The sequence below is a fragment of the Cydia fagiglandana genome, chromosome 4 (assembly GCF_963556715.1).
Source record: "Cydia fagiglandana chromosome 4, ilCydFagi1.1, whole genome shotgun sequence".
Lineage (NCBI taxonomy): Eukaryota > Metazoa > Arthropoda > Insecta > Lepidoptera > Tortricidae > Cydia > Cydia fagiglandana.
Genome location: NC_085935.1, coordinates 373,549 through 393,881, shown reverse-complemented (window position 1 = coordinate 393,881; position 20,333 = coordinate 373,549). Strand labels below are relative to the sequence as shown.

General features: G+C 38.5%; 1 protein-coding gene across 2 annotated transcripts; it reads right to left on the bottom strand.

Moving 5' to 3' along the window:
- Nucleotides 1–1,110: 1,110 nt before the first annotated feature.
- On the bottom strand, nucleotides 1,111–17,890 carry LOC134663414 (uncharacterized). Of its 2 annotated transcripts, none has more exons than XM_063519782.1 (3): nucleotides 17,732–17,884; nucleotides 16,941–17,011; nucleotides 1,111–1,411 (listed from the first exon to the last, which is right to left on the bottom strand). In XM_063519782.1, exons 1-3 carry the CDS (start codon nucleotides 17,835–17,837, stop codon nucleotides 1,193–1,195), a joined length of 396 nt encoding a protein of 131 aa, XP_063375852.1. In that variant the 5' UTR covers nucleotides 17,838–17,884; the 3' UTR covers nucleotides 1,111–1,192. The 2 variants fall into 2 exon arrangements, with proteins under 2 accessions (XP_063375852.1, XP_063375853.1); XM_063519783.1 differs by lacking the exon at nucleotides 1,111–1,411 and adding an exon at nucleotides 15,699–15,991 and having other exon boundaries at nucleotides 17,732–17,890.
- Between the last annotated feature and the right edge of the window lie 2,443 nt (nucleotides 17,891–20,333).

Genomic DNA, 20,333 nt, shown 5'->3' with positions numbered 1-20,333 from the left:
ACGAGGCGTTCGTCAAGGCTGCATTCTGTCGCCGAAACTTTTTAATTTGTACGGCGAACATATTATGAGGAAGTCATTGGACGGCTGGAATGGCGGTATCGTAGTGGGTGGACACAGGGTCAGCAATCTGAGATACGCAGACGATACGACGATAGTGGCATCGAGCGTAGAGGAGATGGCAACTCTTCTGAAGAAAATTGAGGTTGAGAGTAGTAGGCTTGGTCTTAAGATTAACCATTCCAAAACGAAAGTAATGGTGGTAGACCGAACCAATCTACTTCCCATCACCGATGCACTCAGTAAATATGAAAAAGTGAGTGAGTTTGTGTATCTCGGGTCGCTGATAACCTGTGACGGTGGCTGCACTGGCGAAATACGCCGCAGATCTAGCATGGCAAAAAGTGCAATGGCGAACCTCGACAAGATATGGAGGAACAGAAGTATTCGTCGTTCAACCAAGGTACGCTTGACCCGATCTCTGGTATTCTCGATCTTCGTTTACGGTGCCGAGACATGGAGCTTGAAAAGTCGCGACAGGGCACAAATTGACGCTTTTGAGATATGGTGTTGGCGAAGGCTCCTACGCATACCCTGGACGGCTATGAGAACCAACAAGTCTATCCTAGAGGAGCTGAAGATCACCACACGGCTCTCTACAAAATGTCAAGAACGCGCACTCAGCTTCTTTGTTCATATCATGCGGTCTAAAAAGCACGACCTAGAAAGGCAAATTATCTTGGGCCAAATAGAGGGCAAGCGAGCGCGAGGAAAAGCACTCGTGGGTGCTTGGTCTGATGTTGTGAAGAGAGTGGTTGGCGGCAACATGCAGTGCGTGACCCATATGGCTTATGATCGCACACTGTGGAGACGTAGCATACATGGTCGCGATCCTCAGCAATGAGGGACCGAGGAAGAAGAAGAATATGTGTTCAAAACGCGAAAGTTTAAAATATTATATAAGTTAAATTCTTTAACCTTCGGATATTAACAGTTTCGTCCCAAACAGATTTGTTTTATTTATAAAAACTGTAATAAGTACAATAATCGTATCATGTTGTCATGTCAACACAATGTCAATTCTATGAATTGTAAGAAAAATAAAGAACATACTCGTGATTATGTTGCGGTTTATTTTACGGTCATTGAAAAGAATTAGATTCTTATCACATAATAATTACCGTTACTCAAATACTCAATTAGGTCCAGTCACCATTCCGCAAAACTGCATTACGTCAACCTTGAGACGATCACAGCCAGGGATGTCGCTAGGACAGTAGATGTTCACTACAGCGAAGTTTGGTTTGAAATGATACTGCGTCTGCAATGCTTGTGTGATACCTGGCTTAAAGTTGGGCGTATTACATACGCTGATAGCCTCGCCAATGAGCTTGTTTCCTGGTCTGGAACATTTCTGTAAATAAAACTTTTAATAAATTATTGTTTATAAATAAAAAATACCACCCATACGCACCCATACGCACAAAAATGCCTTACATATTAAATAATTTTGGAAAAGAGATGATAATCTTCAAAATGCTGGATCGATTCTTGTCAAACAAGCTAGGAACTACCACAAGGAAATTTTCACGTTAAAATAACTGCATCGAAATCGGTCTCTCTCTTTGAGAGCTAAGATGCCACAGACAGACAAATACCAATACATCACATCACCTAATCAGAAAATGGATTTTACTGTAGTGTCAACACTAAGATTTTTTTATTTTTTCATAGTTGATGTGAAAATCAGTATGTGTCACACGGTATCAAAATTATTTTGTCTTGGGCGTTAACACTTGAATCCCTCATTACGCTCAGGAATCTACTCTTATTGTAGAATCCATCGCTTCATTCAGGATTTAATGTACGCCTTTGACGGAAATATATTATTTTGATCCCTTGTAACACAAACTACTATTTATTGTGTCGGGGGTTGAAAATATTACATGTGCCAAAACGGTATAAATATTAACCGCTATACATACTACAACGAGCAACCGTGAATATTGGTCGGATCATCGAAAAATTCAATGTAATCAGTCTATTATTAAACTTCGCATATAAAGTTACCTCAAAACTCCAAATGAATATTACTTAATGCTGCCGGTGTCGCCATTCGGATGCTACCTTATAAGTTTATGTTTTGCCACAGGTAGGTTTATAATAATTATAATTTTTCATTAATCCCTTCTGCATGATGGGGGGCGCCGGAAGACGCTGGATGCGGGTGGCTTCCAACCGGTACGAATGGAGGTCCAAGGGGGAGGCCTATGTTCAGCAGTGGACGTCTTATGGCTGAGATGATGATGATGATGATGATGATGATTAATCCCTTACAAATATAAATAACATGTTTAACAAACCAATCTTTGATAAAATTCTTACATCAGGAATATTAACGATGCCACCAGCAACGGTTAGCGTAAAATCCACATAGTTATTTTCTGGATAGCCTTCTGTAAAATAAATATTTCTTAAAATTCTTCCAATTTTAATTTATTCAATTACACAAACGGGTCTACCGCGATATAATTTCATTGTTTTTACCTTTAATTCCAATCGAAATTTCAATCGAGAGGACGGTTACAAATTATCGTCTACTTGGGGACCAGTGATTCAAATGTTGAAACCAGCAGATATATCTTCGGACCAGTGTACGGATACTGTGAGTGTTGTGTGTCGTGCCGTGGACAATAAACATTAAACTTTAACGGGTAGCTGCAATTTCTTTGTCTACCCCGAACATTTTTATAAACTAATTTCGGGTAGTTTAGTGTTGTTTTATTAATATCTCCGTTGACATTTGTTGGGACGTCAGTCTTTCCGTGACCACAGCTGATGCAACTCAGCTGAAACGTCGGAATTAAAGGTAAAAACAATGAAATTATATCGCGGTAGACCCGTTTGTGTAATTGAATATGTGTACAAAACGCGAGAGTTTAAAGTGTTATAATTTTAATTTAGTATTAAGTAGAAACGTCTGCAAATGATGCTATTAAACTTATAATAAATTTAAAAGAGGAACAGTTTATTGTCTTCAATTTGTTGTCTTTACCCACTAGCCCAGTGCTCTGTCATCTGAGCTGCCAAGACCTCATTCATAGACAGCAAATATTTCCACTATATTGGTCTTTAGGAAGGGCCTATTTAGTGAAATCAACTGTATAAACCGACAAAAAATTGTAGAAATTAAAAAGGCATCATCGTAGTGTCGTCCAGCTTTCTTAGATTGATTTGAAAGGGACTACACTACAGTGTTGCCCCCTTTTAATTTATACAATTTCTTGTTGGTCTATATACCGCACTAAGAGCACTGTGCTAGTGACCCAGTGGTCGTGAGTTCAAGTCTCACTCAAGATAGTAAATTTTTCTACTTTTAAATTTCTTCCAATTTGTCATTGAAATTTAAAAACCTATCAATTTATTTGTTTAAAAACAACAATGGCCCATAATGGTCATAATGGTATCAATAATTTTATTTCTTTATTTTATGCAGGTACATAATTATAAAAAGCGTATTTTTTTAATAATGTATGTATGTAATAATATATGGGAATTTTAAGTCAATGACAATAGAAGCTGGAATAAATCATTTTTATTATAAATAATGTAACACATCTGAGGCGACATTAAAGTGATATTTACCAGTTGCACCCAAATCCAGGTAGTTGCAAAAAGGGTTTGCTAACAAGGCGTCGGTGGCGGCGATCAGCGCAGCGAGCACGAGCAGCGAGCAGGCGAGCGGCGACATGGCGGCGGCGGCGAGAGGAATAGCGCGCTGTCGACGCTGACGCCGTTATATTGCGCTCGCTAATCTCGCTACACTAACCGTGTCCAATTGATTTATCTACTTAACCCTTAACATGGCAAGACATGAAATAATGTATCCACCTATCACGTGGAATGTTTTTGGGGATAGTAATGAGTAAAAAAGTACTATATTTAAGAAAAAAAAATTAAAAGCATTCTGAAAGTAGGGTTTTCAGGACGTCCGTTAAAACGGACATTGCCACGAACCTTATATATTGATTGCTCCCAAGGTTGTCCTAAAAAACGGACAATGCCGTTATACAGTTTAAAAATATAAAAACTTTTAAAGAATTACAGGGCAAGAAAATTTAAAATTATTTCAATAACACTAGTGAATGTTTGAAAAAAATGTTTAATTCGATTACTAATTTACCGTATGTAAGTAAGTATATGTAATTGGGTACTACTATGGGATCAGAAGGTACGGTAAATAAATTAAAAGATGCGTGTTCATTAGTTGGTGTTTACTATGAGACTAATCTTACGCGCCGAGCGCAGTCGGCTCTAACTTATCCTATACCTATATACTACGGATACATATGTTATGGTGGTGGCAAGGAGCCTCGCCACAGTCCTCCGCCCTTAGAAAAATCTAGAAAAAACTATTGCTAAAAATCCGGCCCGCACTTTTTACTTCACTATCTTACGTTTGCACTAAGTATTTACACTATTTACACTATCACATGGTTGATTGTTTGTTGTTTCGGCGGCGGCGCTCCAATAGCGCCGGTTTGCACGGCGGCTGCGGTCCTTTTTCTTATGGTTTTCTCTATACGATAGTCCACTGTTGCTCTAATGCGTTGTTTGCAGTAACGCCAGCCAATGTATAGGGTGGCTAGCGTTATTAAGGCGCTGACCAGCACCACGGCTGCGAGAGACATCTTAAAGTTTGTGTTGTCTCCTGATGTATCCTCCTTCTCCGATGTCCTCAGCTTGGTGTCCGACGCGACACCATTCTGGGCCACGATCATTGTTTTGCTTGGTGGGTTCCCCATGTTTGGTTGAGAGTGGATGTGTACAGCTCGACGTCCGAATATGTACTGATGTAGACTGTGAGTGATGGAATGCTAAATGTTGAATCGCACGGTCTTCTTTACCGTGCGACCAGATCTTGTTCTCACCAGCGATTCGGTTGAAGTGGTGCCATTAGTGTCATTCCGCTGCGGTGTCGGTGTTGGTGATGTTATGACACCCGGAGATGCGGCTACTGTATCACTTCGTTGAACGCTGGAGCTCGTAACCGTCATATCGTCGGCCATTAAAAGATAAGCCGGTTTGAGACGGTCAAGTGACACAGTGACATGTTTATTGTTGACTGTGATAACAAAGAACTTTGGATGGCGAGATAAAACTTGAAATGGACCTTCGTACGCAGGTACTAAGGACTTTCGAGCTTCGTTACGCAGGAATACATGTGTACAAGAGTTTAAGTCCTTGTGTATGAAGATGTTGTTTTTGTTGTGAGAACCAGTAGCGTTCGCAATACTCGGAACGGATGAGAGGATGTGAGCGAGATTATTCACATATTCATTAGTATTTATGTTTGTATTATGTTTGGTAAATAAATCTCCTGGTAATCTAAGGTTTGTGCCGTATAAGAATTGAGATGGGCTAAAACCTAGGTCTTCCTTTATGGCTGAGCGTAAACCTAGTAAGATTAAAGGTAGTTCCTGTGACCATTGTGTATTATCTTTACATTTGGCGATAATGGCGGCCTTTAATGTCCTATGAAATCTCTCGATCATGCCGTTCGCTTTCGGATTGTACGCTGTTGTACGAACACGTTCGATGCCGAGTCTTTTTAACAATTGGGTAAATAAATCGGACTCGAATTGTCGGCCTTGGTCTGAAGTGATTCGCTTGGGGCAACCGAAACGAGCTATCCAGTGTTCTACGAACACTTTAGCAACCGTTTCGGCTGTTATATCCTTTGTAGGGATCACTTCAGGCCATTTTGTTACCCTATCTATTATTGTGACGCAATATCTGAAATCGTTAGATAGCGGCAACGGACCTATAATGTCAATATGCACATGTTCGAAACGTGAAGCGTTGTCGAACTCGCCTATTGGTGTGATGGTATGTCTCTGAATTTTTGACTTCTGACACGGAATACAACATTTTACAATATTTTTGATATCTGTGTTCATGCTAGGCCAGAAATATCTATTTTTAACCGCATGCCTTGTAGCAGAGATGCCGGGGTGACTCACGTTGTGAATTGTTTTAATCGCAAGTTCTCTGAAACGTAATGGTAAGTAAGGTCGGATGTTATCAGTTGATGTTTCGCAAGTTATTTTTATCCCGGATTCTGGCATTGTGATTAATTTAAATTGTAGATTATTTTGGGTTTTCAGATTCTGTAATTCAGCGTCATTTTCTTGTGCTTCGGCTAACGATTTATAATCGATTAAACTAGGTATTGATATTTCATTTATCCTCGATAAGGCGTCGGCTACTGTGTTTCTATCAACTTCGATGTATTGGATTTTGTCACAAAATTGAGATATAAAGTCTAATTGTCTGAGGCGTCTAGGTGAATCTGAAGGTGAGACCTTTTTTGTAAGTGCGAATGTTAATGGTTTGTGGTCTGTTAATACAGTTAATTCTTTGCCTTCTACCATGTGACGAAAATGCCTTATAGCCATGTAAATAGCTAATAACTCTCTGTCGAAAGTACTGTACCTACATTGGGTTTCGGTAAGTTTTTTTGAAAAGAAAGCTAGGGGTTCTAATTTATCACCTATCTGTTGATGTAAGGCGCCACCTACGCAGTTTCCGGAAGCATCAGTCATTAGAACTAGGGGTGCGGACACTTCCGGATGTGACAAAACTAAAGCTTCATTAATGCTTTTTTTACATTGGCTGAACGCTTCTAATGCACTTTCAGACCATGTAATTTTAGTTTTGTCGTTTTTTCTAGCATTATGTAAGTAAGCGTTTAATGGTGCTTGAATTTCAGCGGCTTTTGGAATGCTTTGCCTATAGAAATTCATCATTCCTAGAAATCGCCGGAGTTCCTCGACTGTTTTTGGTAGGGGAAAGTTTGAAATGAGTTGCGTTTTTTCTTCGCTTGGTTTGATACCTTCCTTACTAATATGATAGCCGAGAAAAATTAATTCCGATTTCCCAAATTCGCATTTATTAGTGTTTATGGTAAGTCCGTAGTCGTTGAGTCGTTCTAGGACTAACTCTAAGTGTTTAATGTGTTGTTCTTTTGACTCGGAGCTAATAATTATGTCGTCTAAGTATGCGAATGCAAAATCGAGGTTTTTGAGTACAGTGTTGATTAACCTCTGGAAATCCTGCGCTGCGTTACGTAAGCCAAAATTCATCCTAGTATACTCGAATAATCCAAAAGGCGTGATTACAGCTGTTTTTGGAATATCCTCTGGTGCCATGGGTATATTATGGTAGGCTTTGCGCACATCGATTTTGGAAAATATTGATTTACCTTTAAGTGTGTATGTAAAGTCTAAAAGTCTTGGTAATGGATAACGGTCAGGAATTGTTTGTGCGTTTAACCTACGATAATCACCGCAAGGTCTTGTTTCCTTTCCGTCCTTTTTATCGACACACACAAGTGGATTTGCCCAAGGGCTATTAGATGGTCTACAAATGCCTAATTGCGTCATTCTTTCGAATTCGGCTTTGGCTAATTTGTATTTTTTTGGATTAAGTGGGCGTGCTTTTTCGTAAACTGGAGGACCAGTTGTATAAATGTGATGTTGGACCTCATGTTTCGGATTTAATTTGAAATTCTCTTTTTTAGTGATGTCAGGGAATTTCTCTAATAATTTGTGATACTCATTATTGACGTCAATTGACCGAATAGTTGTTGGCTCGACATCTTTGCAGATGCTAGCAGCTCGTGATAGTAGAGTAATTTTATCTATTAGTTTCTTACCATGTAAATCTACTAATAATTTGTTAGCTACTAGAAAGTCGGCACCTATGATTGATCTTTGGACGTCTGCTAATATAAATTTCCAAATAAATGTACGACGTAGGCCAAGATCAATTGCTAAAGTTTTGTCGCCGTATGTCTTAATTTTTGAGCCATTGGCAGCATATAAAGTGTAGTCTGACTGAGTGTTTTGCCTTTTTCCGGCTAAAACAGACACATCAGCACCAGTGTCTATCAAAAATCGCGTGCCTGTATTATGGTCGGTAACGCATAAACGGTATGTATTTTCGACACCGACAACTTGGTATATGCGTGCCGGTGTCAGAGTTAGTTTTCCGACCCGGAAGTATGACGACAATTAGTAAGATCACCGCATTTGCGAGCATCTTGTCCGTAGGTGAAATGGTAGTAGCATTTATAATTAGATTCACCTGGTTTTGCTACTTGGGACATAAATGCAGTTTTATTCGAGCTATTACTTTTCGAACGTGTTCGCGATGGATCTCTTTGAAAACGCGTGCGGCGGACATGATCTCGCGATTTCCTAGTCGTTGTCGTGTTTAATTTATTGGTAATGGCCTGTATTTCTAATTTTAGGTTGGCTATTTTCCGTAATAATTTGTCGTTATCGGATTTAAAAGAGGTTGTGGAAGATGATGCTATAGCGGCCATTTCCGATGGTTTGGTACTTTCTACTATTTTATCTGCCATCGCAGCTAAAGTATCTAATTTTACTTCCCCCGAGTCACACGCCGTTATCACTGCACGTATTGACTGAGGGAGACGACCGACAAATAGTAATTTTAATGTGTCGTCTTGGACGCGAGTTTTACCTAACTCTCTCATACGTCTGAGTAATTGCGAAGGCTTTTGATCTCCTAACTCAATCTCGTTCAAAAGTTGATTTAACTGCCTCGACTCTGACTCTTCATACACAGATATTAATCGGGCTTTAATTGTTTCGAACTTATTGGTTTCAGGCATATTTTCTAAAATGTCACTAATGTCCCTTAACTCGTCTCTCCCCAACTTAGCAATTAAAAGTTGACTCTTATGAAGGTCACTTGCCTTTTGTGGATCCACTATGGCGTCGAACTGGTGGAACCAGAGCCTTGGCTGTTGCCGCCAAAACTCAGGGATGCGCGACGAGAGGGTGATGGCGGTCAGCTGCTGCGGGAACTGCTGGGTGACAGGTTGTTGGTTGGGCTGCAGCTGGTCTTGAGTTACTTCCTCCGTCAGCGTCATGGTGATGCGAGGTACGGAAGCCGATTTAATCAAAAGTTCTAAGTTGGCGCGCGGAACACTTGAGACACGTCGGGGTCACCACTTTACCGTATGTAAGTAAGTATATGTAATTGGGTACTACTATGGGATCAGAAGGTACGGTAAATAAATTAAAAGATGCGTGTTCATTAGTTGGTGTTTACTATGAGACTAATCTTACGCGCCGAGCGCAGTCGGCTCTAACTTATCCTATACCTATATACTACGGATACATATGTTATGGTGGTGGCAAGGAGCCTCGCCACAGTAAGAAGAAGAAACCTATGGGAAACATAATAATACCATATTTACTTCTAGTGTTGATGTTTAAACGACCCAAGTACAGGTATATTAAACAAAAAATATACATTTTAAAGCTACGTATACATGGAAAATAGGCTCATAAAGTTAGTTACACATTACAATTATTGTAAGTAATATTACTTTACTTAAATGACCACACCGTTTATCACTATGGTCTCACAGTTGTATGTCTTGCTTGTTTTCTTATCACCAGAACTATCTGGAACCTAAGCTGGTGGTAGAGTGTAGCTGTAGTTCCAGTAAAAGTTTAGATATTTTTCAGTCTCAATGGCCTCTGGCAACATTTTGGGAATATATGGCTCCTCCTTGGCGAGAACCAGAGTCTTATCTATGTCATGCTCCCAGACCGCAGGCTTTAGTTGGCGGTGCTTGACATCATCAGCTATAATAATATGTTCTTGTACCCTAGTAGAAATGCTTTGCTTCGTCTGCCCGACATATGACAGACTAGATTCAAAATTAGCTATTTACTCTCCTTAATTTCGTAGAGATTACATTTTACAGGCCTCAGGAACTGTAGCATCTTCATCATCGACTTGAAATAGGTTTTAACCGTAGGACATTTCAAGACGTGTCAATAATTTGAATACTAAAGCGAGTTATGCGTTTAATGGCGAGGAATTAAGTTTTGTAGATGGAGTACTAGAGGACAGGTCGTGTTTAGGTCATCAGGTCGATTATTATGAACAACTTTTTTTCCCACAAGGACCACGTTAGACTTCGAAATTATATTTAAATACAGACAGTGCTATTCACAATGAAGCGCACCAAACTTTAATAGCATGACAATAGGAATAAAAGCACGCGTGTTCATAAATGAACATATATTTGTCCATTATATTTGACATCCTCTTAGAAAGTGACCTGGCTGAAAAAGAGTCAGATTGGGGCAAGGCAGATGTACAATCTGCCTCTAGTAAAATTTCGTCATTGTCGTCTTTTTTGCTATCTCACTCTTCTGAGTCAGATGGTGGAACCACCTGAAATAAAATATAAAAAAATGTACACATATACATAAGTATAACGTAACTCCAACGCAACAATAGCCTATAAAACGACGATAAATGAAAAAAAAGTATATTCCCTATGTATGGCAATGTCCGTTTTCTGTCACAATCTTGTCTCCGCACAAGCCGGCACTGTCCGTTTTTTAGGACGTGCTAAATGGTACTTTGTTACCAGTACTATCGACAATGTCACAAAAATGGGACAAGATATATTTCGTAATTTTTGACACAGAATTAATCTATGATTTAATGAGCTTTATATGAAATAACAATATCTAACTCATCTAGTAATAATATCAACAGAAAGAAAACACTTTGGCTATTTACTTTATATTCTATGGCGTCAGGAACATACTCTGTCGCAAATTCAGCGAATTTCAAATTTCAACTGCCGCCTGCGCATAAACCGAATTTTGTCTGATATTGTCTTAAACTAGGAAAAAAAGTACAATTCTCGCACTTTCTTTAACGTACTTTCTTTTCTAGCCTGCACTTAGTGTTTAAACTTGGCGCCACATTTAGTACCTGTACTAAAAAAGTGACACAAACGCTTTAAGGGTTAAACATAAATAAAAAAATAATTATTTGTTAATAATTATGTTTTTTACAACCGTTTCTAATATTCAATTATTCGCTTTTATTTAACGGCCTGTGTGCCTATATTTTATTATCAATTTACTTGTAGAATATCAACGTTGGCTTGCGACGTCGTCTGAACTCAATAATTAAATTAATTGATATCCTAAAAAATGTTCAAGCTTCATGTTGGGGCGAACTCCAAAAATATGGTTGATTCATAAAATCTGCTCTACTACCCCGGCCACAAATTCGACGAGTGGTATAGGAAACATTGTGGGAAGTATGCAGGGTAGTATGGCGGCCGACGACGAGTAGCGAGGCCACACTACGTCTCTGCCTACTTCCCTCACTACCTCCCTTGCCACTTTTGTGTCAGAAGTAAAATAAAACACGTACGTAGTTTTCGTTTTTAATAATTTACAAGATTTTGATTTCCACCACATAATAATATGACCGTCACTCGGTACTCAACGATCAGTTACCATTTCACAATACTGCCACACATCAACTTGGACACGATCACAGCAAACGATGTGACCAGGACAGCCAATGCGCACTAAAGCGAAGTTTGGTTGGAAATGCTATTGCTTCTGTAATGCTGGCAAGGTTCCGGGCTGCAGTTAAGCTAAGCTAGGTTTAATTTCTAAGAAAGTTACATGCCTGTGATAGACCAGTCACAATACAGACTTACAAGAGTAGTCGGGCATCTTGATCCTCATTGTTCCTTCAACATCTGAAGCTGATGCGATAACATCGACTGTCTCCAGTCCAGACGATGCCCGCCAGACTATTTAAGGCGATGCTTCATAATATTTTTTTTTTATTACATGTCTCTGATTGATTTTTAATCTTACAAATAAGAATTTTACCGATTGGTATTATATCAAGAAAAATTCAACCAATAAAAAGTAAATACCTACGTCATATATGAAGAAATTAACGTATGTTCGTAAATATCAGATCTGTTCTTAAAACTTTATTGCTCAAAAATAAATCGCTCTTCAATTTCTAGTTTGAGTACCATCTGTGACAGGATATTCAAGTTTTTTTGTATAATAAGATGCGATAAGGTAAAGATAAAATATATTATGAACTAAGAGACTAAAACTGCTAGGCTCAAATGGGATTGGGCCGGTCACGTTTACCAAGTGGATCCCGCAAAGGGACGTGGACGTGTAAGTCTTATGTAATTTTAATACAATATGAATTTCTGAATCCAACTTTTTGTGATGAAAGCATATTTGCCACACTAATTGTTATAAATGTTTTTATTTCGTAATACACAGTATCTCCACTCGACCCTGTCATCAGCATTTTCCCACCATTTGGGGTAGAATACGTCCAAGTCGTCCTGCCATCTCCTTTTCGGTCTGCCTAAACTCCAGCGTGCACCAGGGGAGGCCTTTGCCCAGCAGTGGGATACCAAAGTAGGCTGTTGAAAAATTGTATTATTTTTAGACGGGTTTTTTCGTTATTTGTGATTAAAGACTATTTTAGTGCAGCGAGATGCAACAAAACTTTCAGAGGGCTTACCCTTAAGACCCAAGACGCTCCGATAAGCCTCCGTCCATTGTCGGCGATGCTTCGAGATAGATCAATTAGGTCGAGCAGCTTCAGGCAGACGAGGCTGCTCATATTGTGCTCTGAAGTTAGTATCAGATAAATCTGAAAATTACTCTAGATATCAATTAGCCAAAAAATCAAAACGGTCCGACACAGATAATTTCATAATCATTTAGATTTCCAAATTTGATTACGATTGTTCAAGTTTTGGAGGGGGAAACAGTCGAGTACGAAACCTCGATTTTTGAGATTTTTACGCAGGATTTTTCGCCTTGTCCTTATTGCACTAGTTTTAGGAGCCGCTTCCATTAGAGAGACGGGTATATTTACCTAAAATATTTAAAACTCAGCTCCTGTTTCGTCTTAAGTATACATATATTAGAGTTCATTTTCGGATTCTCCTTCATACACCAATAAACATTTTTCTACTTACAAATTGAACTAACTTACCTACTAATCCAGTTCTTTTCTTAACTAATAAACAGTCAAACAATCAGACTACAAGTCAAGACTCCTTCCCGTCTACCCACTTAAGCAAGGCCAAAGAATTTCCAATTGCTCTCACCGCTTGTCGGCATATGCCTCAATTGTCCCAAAAATCAACAAAGCCCTTCAACTTTCATTTCAACCCCACCAATAAACTCAGGAATATTCAGAACCTAAATTCAATCCCAACTTCCACGTGCAAAATCCATGCTCCATTTTTGTACAGTTCGTAATTCTCTTCGCCTACGTGATTAAAGGAGCCCACTGATTAACAGTCCGCCGGACGGTATCGGCCTGTCAGTTGTTCGGAACTGTCAAAATTTTGTTCTAACTGACAGGCCGATACCGTCCGGCGGACTGTTAATCAGAGGGCCCCTTAAGCGAGTCAACGCCTCAGTGACAAACGCCAAGCGGCGCGTCATGAAAGTGTAAGTATGTAGTGTTTCAATGTTATACAGTGTGTTTTCTGTAACAACAGCAGTAGATTAAACTGTAGGCTGTACTCCTCAAACTGGCCAATATTTATTCAGCAACTTTTGAAAATAACTCATGTTTTGATTTTTATTACACTTTAAAGTTTATCCTAAGACGCAATGTATTGCAAATTTTGTTATGTTAAAAGCGTGACAATGACAAGTAACGTCAAACACATTTAATGTCAGCGTACATTGAAGGCAATATTTATTTTGTATGAAAAAAAGGAAGTCTAAATGACTCATATTTTTTAAAAGTTGCTGAACAAATGTTGGTCAGTTTGAGGAGTACAGCCTTTGGTTTAATTTATTGCTCCTGTTACAGGAAGCCCCTGTATAAATTGTCACCGTACAGTCAGCAGCAATAGTTACTAAGCGGGCGAGGTGTTCAAAATAATCTAGCCGCGACTTTATTGTTAAGAGAAGAGCGCGTCAAGGTAAATATGAATTATGGGCGAGGTGCCCGCTTAGCAACTTCTGCTGCTGACTGTACCCGAGCTGTTTGGAAAATACTATAGATGTAGTTTGCACGGGCCTCGGGGTCACGATACACTGGATCATTTACTGAACCCCTAGATCGTCGGGAATTACATTTAGTTTATATTTTCAATCCGGCGCCGTTGACCGGTGACCGGTTGTAGTTTACGTACGCCTTGAAGTATTTTATGTAAACTACCGTTTTCACGATAGTCTGAATTTACAGAAAAAATCGGACAAGAGCGAGACGGACTCGCCTACCGAGGATTCCGTACTTTTTAGTATTTGATGTTATAGCGGCAACAGAAATACATCATCTGTGAAAACTTCACCTGCTAGTTATCACGGTTCAAGATACAGCCTGGTGATAGACAGATAGACAGATAGACAGACATACGGTCAGTGGAGTCTTACTACTGTCAAAGTACTTTTAAGCCCGGGATATAGTGACTTTCCAACCGAGTGTGATTATATACAAAGCCGGTAAATATCTATCCGACTCGAGGTCTGTATATCAGGAAGCAAAATAGGGACTATGTTTCATACATTCGTATGAAGAAGTGATCATCCACTATCGCCTTAATCGGACTCTAATTGCCCAACTCTAGGTAAGCCTGATGTCCGCGACGGCGAGCGGCGACACGGCGGCGGCGGCGGCGGCGGCGACATGGCGGCGGAGGCGGCGGCGGCGGAGGCGGCGGCGGCGGAGGCGGCGGCGGCGGAGGCGGCGGCGGCGGGAATAGCACGCTGTCGACGCCGACTCCGTTATACGTTCGTACCTACTGTATAGCTATGTAGTTATTGTAGTTACTTCCATATTCAAGTATTTACTAAAACTTGTTTACGTGAGGCCTCTTATCAGTAGAAATAATAAACGTTAAAATGTATTCGTCGACTTCGGCGCAATAAGTGCGCTCTGCAGAATATCTAATGATTTCCGTGTCGAGTTGATTCGTAACACTTAATCTTGTACACACAAAGCCGCGTAATGATAGTTATAATAGATATCGATTTATTACACACCATACGATTTCAGTACAAATTATATAAACATGTAGGATGTTTAGTGTAAGCCCATGTTTAAAAAAAAAAACTCATTGGCATGAAAAAAAAAACATTAATTTTACTTTTATATTTCAAGTAATAATAATATATGGATTAGACTAGAGCTGATCGGCTGTACAAACATCTTGATACTTACAAAAGACAATTTTGTTCTTTATCGAAATAAAGTTAACTCAATACGTAATAAACTGCGAACACAATTTTTATAGCGTTAAGGAATATTTCAATGTACTTTTTATTAATATTGTGACAAATTATGAATTTTATTCTTGGGTCTATTTTCGTTGTAAATATATAATTAAAATCATATCCGTACATAATGTCAAGCAAATAAATGCATTTCATGTTATTTATAATAAATAACGGCCTCCTAGCCTTGAACAGCGCGCTAAGCGGGACGTTCTGGAAACTCAAAATCCCATACAAAATGCCACTTAACGCAAACGCGTACGTCACGTCACGCTATTGAATGAAATTTACACTAGGGGTACACATGTCTGTAAATACATAGTTAAGTACGTAGGTATACGAGTAGAGAAAAAAGAGTATATTTATTATGATTGTATATTGAACAGTGCCCAATATAAGTTAAATTCTTTACCCTTCGGATATTAACAATTTAGTTCCAAACAGATTAGTTTTATTTAAAAAACTGTAATAAGTACAATAGTCGTGTTGTGTTGTCATAACGCAAACACAATGTCAATTGTATGAATTGTAAGTAAAATAAAGAACATACTCGTGATTATGTTGCGGTTTATTTTACGGTCATTGAAAAGAATTAGATTCTTATCACATAATAATTACCGTCACTCAAATACTCAATTAGGTCCAGTCACCATTCCGCAAAACTGCATTACCTTAACCTTGAGACGATCACAGCCAGGGATGTCGCTAGGACAGTAGATATTCACTAAAGCGAAGTTTGGTTTGAAATGATACTGCGTCTGCAATGCTTGTGTGATACCTGGCTTAGAGTTGGGCACATTACATACGGTGATAGCCTCGCCAATGAGCTTGTTTCCTGGTCTGGAACATTTCTGTAAATAAAACTTTTAATAAATTATTGATTATAAATAAAAAATACCACCCATACGCACCCATACGCACAAAAATGCCTTACATATTAAATAATTTTGGAAAAGAGATGATAATCTTCAAAATGCTGAATCGATTCTTGTCAAACAAGCTAGTAACCACCACAAGGAAACTTTCACGTTAAAATAACTGCATCGAAATCGGTCTCTCTCTTTGAGAGCTAATATGCCACAGACAGACAAATACCAATATATCACATCACCTAATCAGAAAATGGATTTTACTTCCCTGCTAGGAGGAATCAAAGTGTCACTTTTCTGTTCAACGACATTTCATTGCCAGTATATAATATTAATATATTAACTATGAACATCGTATGTACAGTACAGCCTGGCAAAAAAGAGTAGAAATTAAAAAGTGGCAACACTGTAGTGTCAACACTGAGATTTTTTTTATTTTTCTCATAGTTGATGTGAAAATCAGTATGTGTCACACGGTATCAAAATTATTTTGTCTTGGGCGTTAACACTTGAATCCCTCATTACGCTCAGGATTCTACTCTTATTGTAGAATCCATCGCTTCATTCAGGATTTAATGTACGCCCTTGACGGAAATATATTATTTTGATCCCTTGTAACACAAAATACTATTTATTGTGTCGGGGGTTGAAAATATTACATGTGCCAAAACGGTATAAATATTAACCGCTATACATACTACAACGAGCAACCGTGAATATTGGTCGGATCACCGAAAAATTCAATGTAATCACTCTATTATTAAACTTCGCATAAAAAGTTACCTCAAAACTCTGCTGCCTTCGAATACTACCTTATAAATTCATGTTTTGCCACAGGTAGGTTTATAATATAGGTAATTATAATTTTTCATTGATCCCGTAAAAATATAAATAACATATTTAACAAACCGATATTTGATAAAAATCTTACATCAGGAATAGTGATGATGCCACCAGCAACGGTTAGCGTAAAATCCACATAGTTATTTTCTGGATAGCCTTCTGTAAAATAAATATTTCTTAAAATTCTTCCAATTTTAATTTAGTATTAAGTAGAAACGTCTGCAAATGATGCTATTAAACTTATAATAAATTTAAAAGAGGAACAGTTTATTGTCTTTACCCACTAGCCCAGTGTTCTTTCATCTGAGCTGCCAAGACCTCATTCATAGACAGCAAATATTTCCACTATATTGGTCTTTAGGAAGGGCCTATTTAGTGAAATCAACTGTATAAACCGACAAAAAATTGTAGAAATTAAAAAGGCATCATCGTAGTTAAGAGTCGTCCAGCTTTCTTTGATTGATTTGAAAGGGACTAAGTACACTACAGTGTTGCCCCTTTTTAATTTATACAATTTCTTGTTGGTCTATAGACCGCACTAAGAGCACTGTGCTAGTGACCCAGTGGTCGTGAGTTCAAGTCTCACTCAAGATAGTAAATTTTTCTACTTTTAAATTTCTTCCAATTTGTCATTGAAATTTAAAAACCTATCAATTTATTTGTTTAAAAACAACAATGGCCCATAATGGTCATAATGGTATCAATAATTTTATTTCTTTATTTTATGCAGGTACATAATTATAAAAAGCGTATTTTTTTAATAATGTATGTATGTAATAATATATGGGAATTTTAAGTCAATGACAATAGAAGCTGGAATAAATCATTTTTATTATAAATAATGTAACACATCTGAGGCGATATTAAAGTGATATTTACCAGTTTCACCCAATTCCAGGTAGTTGCAAAAAGGGTTTGCTAACAAGGCGTCGGTGGCGGCGATCAGCGCAGCGAGCACGAGCAGCGAGCAGGCGAGCGGCGACATGGCGGCGGCGGCGAGAGGAATAGCGCGCTGTCGACGCTGACGCCGTTATATTGCGCTCGCTAATCTCGCTATACTAACCGTGTTCAATTGATTTATCTACTTAAACATAAATAAAAAAATAATTATTTGTTAATAATTATGTTTCTTACAACCGTTTCTAGTATTCAATTACTCGCTTTTATTTAACGGCCTGTGTGCCTATATTTTATTATCAATTTACTTGTAGAATATCAACGTTGGCTTGCGACGTCGTCTGAACTCAATAATTAAATTAATTGATATCCTAAAAAATGTTCAAGCTTCATGTTGGGGCGAACTCCAAAAATATGGTTGATTCATAAAATCTGCTCTACTACCCCGGCCACAAATTCGACGAGTGGAATGGGAAACATTGTGGGAAGTATGCAGGGCAGTATGGCGGCCGACGACGAGTAGCGAGGCCACACTACGTCTCTGCCTACTTCCCTCACTACCTCCCTTGCCACTCGTCGAGTATGTGGCCGGTGTATATGAGATTTGTATACCTACCAGTCATAATTCTAATAAAAATTCGTGCCAGCCTTCGAGACTTAATTTTTACAACTATATTATTTGTTTATATACTATCTACTTATATTAAAGAAAAATTTGTTCGGTATACTATAATCATCATCATTAGCCGATTAAACATCGCTCCAAAAGTATTTGCCTTATTTTCCTAGAATTATTTTTAGAAATAAATATATATCTCTTCAGTTCGCCTCCTAAAGTATCTTTTATATGCTCAAGATGCTGTTGGAATTTTCTGTGATCTGTCAAAGGCATTTGATTGCGTTGATCACGAAAATTTAAAGAGAAAATTAAGCCGCTATGGGATAAAAGCTAGTGCCCTTGACCTGGTCTCATCGTACCTTTCGGATAGAACTCAGCGAGTAGTTATTAATGGAACTCAATCGGCGGGGTCCCCGGTAGCCCTCGGAGTGCCTCAAGGTTCAATTCTTGGTCCCTTCCTGTTTTTGGTATACATTAATGACTTACCAAAAGTTGTGCAAGATAGACATGATATAGTGTTATTTGCAGATGACACTTCCCTTATATTTAAAGTGGACAGAAAGGAAAATAGCTTCGAGAGCATTAATGACGCGCTATCTACCATTGTAAACTGGTTTACGGCAAACAATTTGCTTTTGAACGCCAAGAAAACCAAATGCATCAAGTTTACGCTACCTAACGTCAAGCAGGTAAATAACGGCAAGATTAAAATAAAAGGTGATACGCTGGAATTTGAGGACCGAACTGTTTTCCTGGGAGTCACTTTAGACTCCAAACTGCAATGGCATGCACATATAGGCACTCTAGCCGGAAAACTTAGTTCAGCAGCCTATGCAGTGAGGAGAATCAAACAGCTGACAAACGTAGAGACGGCCAGGCTGGTATACTATAGTTACTTCCATAGTGTTATGTCTTATGGAATTCTGTTGTGGGGAAAAGCGGCAGATATTCAGACAATATTTGTGCTGCAAAAACGAGCTGTACGTTCCATGTATGGACTGGGCGCTCGAGTATCCCTAAGAGAGAAATTCAAAGAAGTTAACATTCTTACCGTTGCATCTCAATACATACTAGAGAATATTATGTATGTTCGGAAAAACATCCACGAATTCAAGGTTAACAGTGATATCCATAACTATAACACTAGAAACAAACATAAACTTGCCGTGCCCGCCCACCGCCTCCGTAAGGTTAGTACGTCTTTCGTCGGGAACTGTACACGTTTTTATAACAAAGTCCCCACTGATGTAGTGAATTTACCACTTCACAAATTTAAGTCGCACATTAAGCACTCCTTGTTATGTAAGGCGTACTACACTGTAAATGATTTTATAAACGATAGAGATGCTTTTAAGCCGGTAGCTTGATTGGTTTCATTAGTATAATAAGAATTAAATAAATATTGTTTTTTTTTTTTTACATTGTGAATTAAATATGCTAGTGTCCAGTAGAATTGACACATGAGACAATGATGTTCTCGCTTGATTATATTGTTTAATTTAATTTTAGTTTTGGACACTTGGAGACCTTATACATCTCTAAGTACATATTTATTTATTTGATTTTTATTTTTGATTGTACATACTTACCTATATTTTTAATGTTTCTGACACTTAGAGACCTTTACATCTCTAAGTCAACTTAGACTAGTAATTATGTGAAGCTATATTACTGTCTTTTTATGTAACATATGAGCACAAAATGCCGTGTCTTACAGCTACATGTTATTACTATTTTAATATTAATATAGGCCGGTAGCTTGAACATGTCATGCTCGCTTAAAAGTCTTTGCTTACGGTGGCGTTGTTGATCGGGTCGCCACTTTCCCGAATGAAGGTTGAGGGAGGCGATGGCTGAGATACGCGTCATACTCGTGAACGGGTGCTGTTTGTGGAGACTGGTCTGTTAAGCTAACACGAGCTATTATACTTAGTAACTTTTATTAATTAATTACAGTGAGACGCC